The 7,956-nt window shown below is 42.9% G+C and overlaps 1 protein-coding gene across 1 annotated transcript; it reads right to left on the reverse strand.

The window, feature by feature from the left end:
• Positions 1 to 919: 919 nt before the first annotated feature.
• Positions 920 to 7,956, reverse strand: LOC126796043 (vinorine synthase-like). Its single transcript, XM_050522809.1, has 3 exons — positions 7,929 to 7,956; positions 1,827 to 2,621; positions 920 to 1,476 (listed from the first exon to the last, which is right to left on the reverse strand). Exons 1-3 carry the CDS (start codon positions 7,954 to 7,956, stop codon positions 920 to 922), a joined length of 1,380 nt encoding a protein of 459 aa, XP_050378766.1.

The following is a 7,956-nucleotide window of genomic DNA, read 5'->3' on the forward strand; positions in this document are numbered from 1 at the left end:
GGAGACCTTGGTTTCGGTAAGGAACATAGAGACCGTCGTCCAGCGAATTGAAGGCAATAGTTGTGTCAGGCAAATACAGAACTAATTAGCACTTACGTACATATTTAGGAAAATTCTAGTATACATTGATGCATGTTATACATCACACATTCGATGATCGTCATTGTTTTATGAATGAGGTAAAAAAAAATAACATATGTTGTCAACGTCCGATGTAGGATGTATAGTAGACATATCTATATATTTATAGTAATATTAAATTAATGTATATATTATCTTTGTATTCATTTTTACCTAAGTATTTGACTCCTCCTTTGTAGTATTCTTGCAGTCTTGCTCTATTTTTTTTGTAAAAATTGAGGATACAGAATTGGACTCTTAATTATATAGAGTGGCTAAAAGTTTGAAATAAAAAAGGAATACAGATGGACGAGAACTTAGCCATGCATGTTTGTTCTTCAGGATCATTGTTTGTTCTTCAATATGTCTCCAGTCCAAGGACCGAGTGAAGTTTTTTTACGTACTTTTCTTGGCATGGTCATTTTTCATCTTTACGAATTATTTAAAACCCCTCTAGTTCGCTAAGTATCATAAGTATATGATTACTCGAAACCATCGATCAGTGTTAACCAGTAAGCTAGTTAAATTAATTTGTTGATAATTAAGGTCAATGACTCAAGGGACGTTAACCACACTAGCTGATGTATCAAAGGAGCTGCTAATATTTTTGAAAGAAATTGTACATTCTTTACTTATGCATGTACACAAAACTTAAATGACAGTAATGAAATTTAAAGAACTGGATTATGTATATATCGGATGCCATGGCAGAATAGTTTATCGTCACTCTCATAATTATTTAATCATCATCACAATCAGTTTAGCATGTTTTTCTAACGAAACTTGTAAATCCACGTCGTCATACATGTAGAATGCGCGGGTTTGGAGAAGCAAATGCTAAAAACTGAGGATCTTTTTCCATTATAGACATTTGCTTTTCATCCATGGTCACCCATGCTTCAATGCCGTTACCCCTTTGTGTTTTGACAAACACAGTGAGGTTCCTGAAGGCAGGTCCAACTTTTCCCATGACACCAATCCAAAATGGCTTCCCCCATCCAAAATCAACTTCATCAAGAATGTTAACCCAGCTGGTGAACGCATAAATTTCTGGTGTTGGATCTAAGGAGTCCATGCCCTCCAGCAACTGATCGAGGTATTCGAAAAAGACTCGACGTCCCTCTTCTCCACACAGTGTATCCAAAAACTGATCATGCTCAAGTCCATTGAGAGATTCATGTAAAAGCTTCAACAAATCACACAACTTATAAGTAGTCTCTGCCTCATCAGTAGGGTTGTAAACTGCAGTAGCCCACCAAAATAGATTTCCAATGGAGTCATCTGGCATTGGTGGCTTCAGTCGCCGCCTCAAGTTCATCGCTTGTGCTATTACGGATGCTCTTCGTGATGTGCCACCTGAGTCGATGATAATATTCAAGATGCGGTCATTACAATATGATTGCAAAAAGGAATTGTACGTCTACAACGTAAAGAGAGGAATCATAAAAAACATTTATTTGACCGACCATATTATTCGTTGATAATAAAATTCTAGACATTCTTTAGACATGCACGTTTTCTTATTGTATATTTGCCTCAATGACACATGAAATAAAATGGATTCTTGCTTTGAAGTTTAAATGTAGCCATTGCGTATGTACGTCTATATACACACACACATAAATGCAACGTAAAAAAAATCAATATAACATTGCTGAAGTAAACTGTACGCATGCATGCGCGCATGGGTGATATAGTTTTGATACCATGTCTAGAAGCAAATGTTGCATGTTTCCAAAGAAAACAAGTGAGTGTCTCAACACGAGTTGGATTGGGAACAAGATCGCTCTTTGCTTTCTCACGTAATGTGTTTATGGCTTTAGCATCAAACGCAAACCTCCTTGTAACATACTTCTTTTCCTCGAACCACATGCTCTCCATGAAAGCAAGATATTTTTGTGGTAAATTATCACTTGCTGGAAAAGTTGACGATGCTTGGCAGATATTAGGGTTTGATGTTATTGCTGCTTTATGATCCCTACGAAAAACAGAAGCCCAAGACTTGAAGAATGTATTTGCCGTTTCCATGTCAAAGATCTTGTGAGACAAAGAGATCCCAACTGATATTCCTCCACAAGCAAAAACACTAACTTGAAATGCCATCAAGGGCAGCTGATCAGGAGATTCGGTTTCCTTGCGAAATGGATGAAATGGAATAAACCGATTGAGCAACTCGATTTCCCGAAGCTCAAGTAACTCAAACATGCGACATTCAACTCGGGCTTCGAGGTATGGAACACCCGCATCAAAATCGTGAATATAGAGGTTGTTTTTGATCCGCCCAGAAAATGGGTAATAGTGAGTGAGGGTATGTGAGAGTGAGGTTTTCAAATGGACTAGGGTCTTGGGGACGTTGAAGTTGGGGTCTACAATGGAGTAGAAGAAAATCACTGGAACATAAGTTGCTGGAATGAGCTGATCAAAGATGCATAAATTGCAAGGTTTTTGATGGGCATGAAGTAAAGATCTATCAGCTGCGGGTTTGATGGTATCTCTGGAAACTATATTAGTTGAATTGCTTGAGTTTGAATTGATTTTCATATACAGATTACAATGGTATATATAGGCCAATTCATCCACCTACTCACTCCACTATCTCCACTATACCTACTACATTCCACTCATACTCACACCTACTACATTCCACTCACACTCCCCCTCAAGTTGGCGCATACACATCAACCATGCCCAACTTGCAAAGTGAGTCATAAAAAACATTCTTGGACACTCCTTTGGTGAGTATATCTGCAAGTTGTTCTTCTGTAGGAACAAACGGAAAGCAAATGATCTCAGCGTCTAGCTTCTCTTTTATAAAGTGACGATCAACCTCTACATGTTTTGTACGATCATGTTGCACAGGATTCTGTGAAATATTAATAGCTGCCTTGTTGTCACAGTACAGTTGTATAGCACTCTTAGGTTTAACACCCAAATCTTGTAGCAAATTCCTAATCCACAACAACTCGCACACTCCCTGAGCCATACCTCTGTATTCTGCTTCAGCACTAGATCGAGCTACCACATTTTGTTTCTTACTCCTCCACGTAACAAGGTTACCTCCAACAAATGTAAAATACCCTGATGTTGACCTCCGATCTATAATATTTCCAGCCCAATCTGCATCTGTGAAGCCACAAACATCAACGATATTGTTGTGATTAGAAAACATTACTCCTCTCCCTGGGGCTGACTTCAAGTACCTCAAGATCCTTACAACAGCATCCATGTGGTCCTCACTGGGGTTATGCATGAACTGACTTACTACACTTACTGCATACGCAACATCTGGTCTGGTATGTGATAGATAAATCAAGCGCCCGACTAGCCTCTGATAACGCGGTTTGTCAGTAGGGACTTGATCTGGATACTCTGCTAACCGGTGGTTCTGCTCAATAGGAGTATCAATGGGAGTGCAGTCCAACATACCTGTCTCTGTTAGTAGATCAAGGATGTACTTCCTTTGACACAGATAGATACCTTTGCTTCCCCGGGCTACTTCAATGCCTAAGAAGTACTTGAGTGTACCTAGGTCCTTCATCTCAAACTCTGTGGCAAGCTGTTTCTGTAATCTATCCACCTCAACAGTATCATTCCCAGTAACTACCATATCATCAACATATATAATTAGGGCTGTTACCTTCCTTTGTTGATGTTTGAGAAATAACGTGTGGTCTGAATTACTTTGTCTGTAGCCAAGTTTCCTCATGAATTGTGAGAATCTTCCGAACCAAGCACGAGGTGACTGTTTAAGACCATACAAAGACTTTCTCAATCTGCATACGGAGTTACTTGGGGAGGTGGCTACATATCCAGGCGGAAGATCCATGTATACTTCCTCTGTTAGTTCTCCATGAGGGAATGCATTCTTGACATCAAATTGCCTAAGTGGCCAGTTCAAGTTAGCAGCGACAGAGAGCAATACCCGGATAGTGTTCATCTTTGCCACAGGTGCAAATGTCTCATCATAGTCTATGCCATATGTCTGGGTGTACCCCTTCGCTACTAGGCGTGCTTTATACCGGCTGACTGACCCATCTGGATTATGTTTTACTGTAAACACCCAACGACATCCTACAGTTTTCTTGCCATATGGTAGAGGTACAAGCTCCCAAGTATTGTTCTTTTGTAATGCTTCCATCTCTTCCTCCATTGCTTTCCTCCATTTTAGATCTCCCAATGCATCCTGCACTTTGTTAGGTACTGATACAGTAGATATTTGATTCACAAATGACTCATATGACTTAGATAATCTTTTGGTAGATATAAAATTTGCCACTGGATACTTGGCTTTAGTCTGAAGGGTAGGCTCATATTTTTTTGTTGGTTGTCCCCGAGTAGACCTATTTGGCAAAACATATTGTCTACTAGTATCCCTAATAGAATGACTAACCTCAGATGAGTGATCTTCTGTACCAGGAGAGCATTGGTTAGGGGTATAAACAGTGATACGGGAGACATGAGGGGCAGTTGTGTTGTCAGCTTCTGGTGTCTCAATCGATTGAGTGACAATCTCTGGTGGCGCCTGTGTGGCTGATGATTGAGTAACAACCTCTGGTGGCGCCTGCGTGGCTGATACTTTGGTAATCTCAACGGGACCTGTTACCACATCGACTGACTCACTTGTCTCCCTCTTTCCATGATATAACTCTTCAAAATATGAATTCTCCCCCTGAAGAGTAGTATCAGAAGAGGAAAAATAACTCATATCCTCAAAAAAGGTAACATCCATAGTGACATAGTACTTCCGAGTAGGGGGATGATAGCACCCCGGTATCCTTTCTGATGTCCTCCGTACCCAACAAACACACATTTAATTGCCCGGACATCCAACTTAGAACGCTGATGTTGTGGAAGATGAACAAAAGCAACACAACCGAAAACACGGGCATGAGATGCAAACACCTCATAGGGAACTTTCCCTTGAAGGACACGAGATGGAAGACGATTAATAAGGTGGGCGGAAGTAATGACAGCATCACCCCAAAGGTATTTAGGCATGTGGGCACTAAAGAGAATACACCGAGCCATTTCAAGTAAATGACGATTTTTTCTTTCAGAAACCCCATTTTGCTCAGGTGTGTAAGGACACGTTGTTTGATGAACAATTCCATGTGTGTTAAAGAACTCCTGAAAGACATGATTCACATATTCTCCCCCCCCCCCCCATTATCAGACCGAAGAATGCGAATGGTGGCATTATATTGTGTTTGGACAGAGGTATAGAAGGCACGAAAAGCTGGAAAAACCTCATTTTTATTTTTAAGAAGAACAATCCATGAGAGACGTGTGCAATCATCAATAAATGACACAAAATATCGCATTCCTGATACAGTTGACTCTTTCGAGGGTCCCCAAACATCAGAATGGATTAATTCAAAAGGAAGAAAACTTTTAGTAGAAGTACTAGGGGAATAAGTAGATCGATGACTCTTACCCAAAACACATGTCTCACAACATAAACAAGACTCGTCCACATTAATAAATAAAGTAGGCATGGATTTTTTCATAACACTAAAGGATGGATGCCCTAAGCGACGATGCCATAACCAAACTTCACTTAGCTTGTCAGAAGTTGAGAGTAAAGCGGTCTGAGACGGTCCCCCTGGTTTTTCCCCTGCGTATGTCAGATCCAGATGAAACAACCGGCCCCTCAGATACCCCCGACCAATTACCTGTCTGGTGAGAAGATCCTGAAAGATCACATACATAGGAAAAAAGGTCACAGAGCACTGAGCGTCAGCATTCAATTGGGGAACAGAGATCAAATGATGAGATAAAGCAAGAACATAGAGTACATTGTGAAGCTCTATGCTGAGACTAATACGAACAGACCCTGTCCCTAATACGGGGAATGCCTCACCATTAGCATTAGTAACATAGGGTACGGGTGGAGGGGATAATACGGTAAAATAAGATTTGGCATAAGTCATATGATCAGATGCACCAGAATCAATAATCCAGGTATCAGAACTAACAGAGTGAGAAATATTGAAGGCCATACCAATTTGACCACGGCCAACGATGGATGCGGTAGGTGCTCCTCCAGCAGTATGATGATCCTGCCCAACCACACCATAGATATCGGGTTCCAGAACTAAGTGAAGAGCTGCTGTTGCTTTTGCCTGGGGACGATAATTAGGCCTTTTGGGCCTAAGATGTGGATATAATTTCCAACAGGTCGCACGAGCATGGTTTGTGTCATGGCAATAAGAGCAAGGAGGGCGGGGCTGATTCCCGAAACCTGGTGGTGGTCCTTGTCGATGAAGGGGAGCGGAAGTTGCTTGCGGAAGGGGTGGTGCCGGAGATCGAGCATGAACAGTAAGGCTGGAAATGGCAGCCGGTGCCAGAAGAATACTCTCTTGCTGAGACTCATCCTTTCGGATATAGGTGAAAGCGGTGAGTAGGCTAGGTGGTTCGGTCATTCGGAGCAATTCGCCTTTCGCACTGGTATGCTTTGCATCAAGACCTTTCAGAAAATGGTGAACTCGTTCAAGCTCCTTCTCCTTTTGGTACCAAACGATATCCTCTTGATTTTGAATCATGCAAGGACGTTTCACATCAATCTCAGCCCAAATATTCTTTAGTTTGGTGAAATAGTGCGCCACCGGTTGCCCATCCTGGTGTATGGCCAAAGCTGTGCACATTAACTCATGAACCTGTATGAAATCAGAGTCATTAGTAAATAAACTAGTTAGTGTCTCCCATATTGCCTGTGCGGTGGCACATGCCTCCACCAGATCAACTATCTCATCATTCATACCTTTCCATAAGATGGACATGACAAGACCGTCGTCGTCGTCCCATTTGTTGTAGGCAACAATATCCTCAGGACTAGGGGCCTTAGTGATGCCGGTTACATGTCTCATCTTGTGCATGCCTCGAAGATGAGCAGTCATGAGTCGTTTCCATTTACGGAAATTGGTCCCGTTCAGTTTGGTGCCCCCAAATGATCCACTATCAGAACTTTTGACAGATACTTCGAAGGTCGGGAGCTGAGAACCCTCAGTTTCGTGTCCAGAACCCATTGAAAAGAAACAAGGTATTAAGATAGCAAACAAAAAACAAAAAATTGAGAACAATCTGGCGTCGGTGTATTTACACTGACGGTGAGTATGCACTGACAGAATCTGGCGAACCGGGTCGGATCGGTGGACCGGGTCGGGTCGGAGTACCGGGTCGGGTTGGAGGACCGGGTCGAATCTGTTGACCGGGTCGTGGACCGGGTCGGATCTAGAGCGGGCCGGGTCGGCCGGGGCGGTTTTTGGGCCGGGCCGGGGCGAGCTCTAACCGGGTCGGTGTAGAGAGATCGATCGGGGAAATGCTTCGGCGAGTAGCGGCGACTGAGGACGGACGTCCGGCGAGGAGCGGCGAGCAGCGGCAAGGAGCGACGAGCAGCGGCGAAGAGCGGAGAGACTACTTCGGGTCGAGTGCGAACCGGAGGTCGTCGGGTACTGAAGATCACCGGAGATCGTCGGGTTTTCCCGGCGTCAGAGGAGCAGGGCGACTCGTGAGGGAGCCGGATGGGAAGAGCGTCGGAGGGCAGTAGGTGGAACCGGTGAGGCAGTAGGTGGAACCCGACCGGAAGATGGAGGCAGAACCCACAGAACCCGACCGGAAGAAAAAACGGGAAAAATCCCAGAAAAAAACAGAGCTCAATGCTCTGATACCAAGTTGAATTGCTTGAGTTTGAATTGATTTTCATATACAGATTACAATGGTATATATAGGCCAATTCATCCACCTACTCACTCCACTATCTCCACTATACCTACTACATTCCACTCATACTCACACCTACTACATTCCACTCACAATATTTACCTCCATGTCCACCAT

This window comes from Argentina anserina, chromosome 5 (assembly GCF_933775445.1).
Source record: "Argentina anserina chromosome 5, drPotAnse1.1, whole genome shotgun sequence".
Taxonomy (NCBI): Eukaryota; Viridiplantae; Streptophyta; class Magnoliopsida; order Rosales; family Rosaceae; genus Argentina; species Argentina anserina.

Excerpts from the sequence above, each read along its gene's own strand:
- LOC126796043 (XM_050522809.1), bottom strand. The coding sequence starts at position 7,956 with ATGGTGGACATGGAGGTAAATATTGTGA. Across the intron at positions 2,622-7,928 it reads CATGGAGGTAAATATTGTGA|TTTCCAGAGATACCATCAAA; the intron begins GTGGAATGTAGT and ends CAACTAATATAG. Across the intron at positions 1,477-1,826 it reads AACATTTGCTTCTAGACATG|GTGGCACATCACGAAGAGCA; the intron begins GTATCAAAACTA and ends TCATCGACTCAG.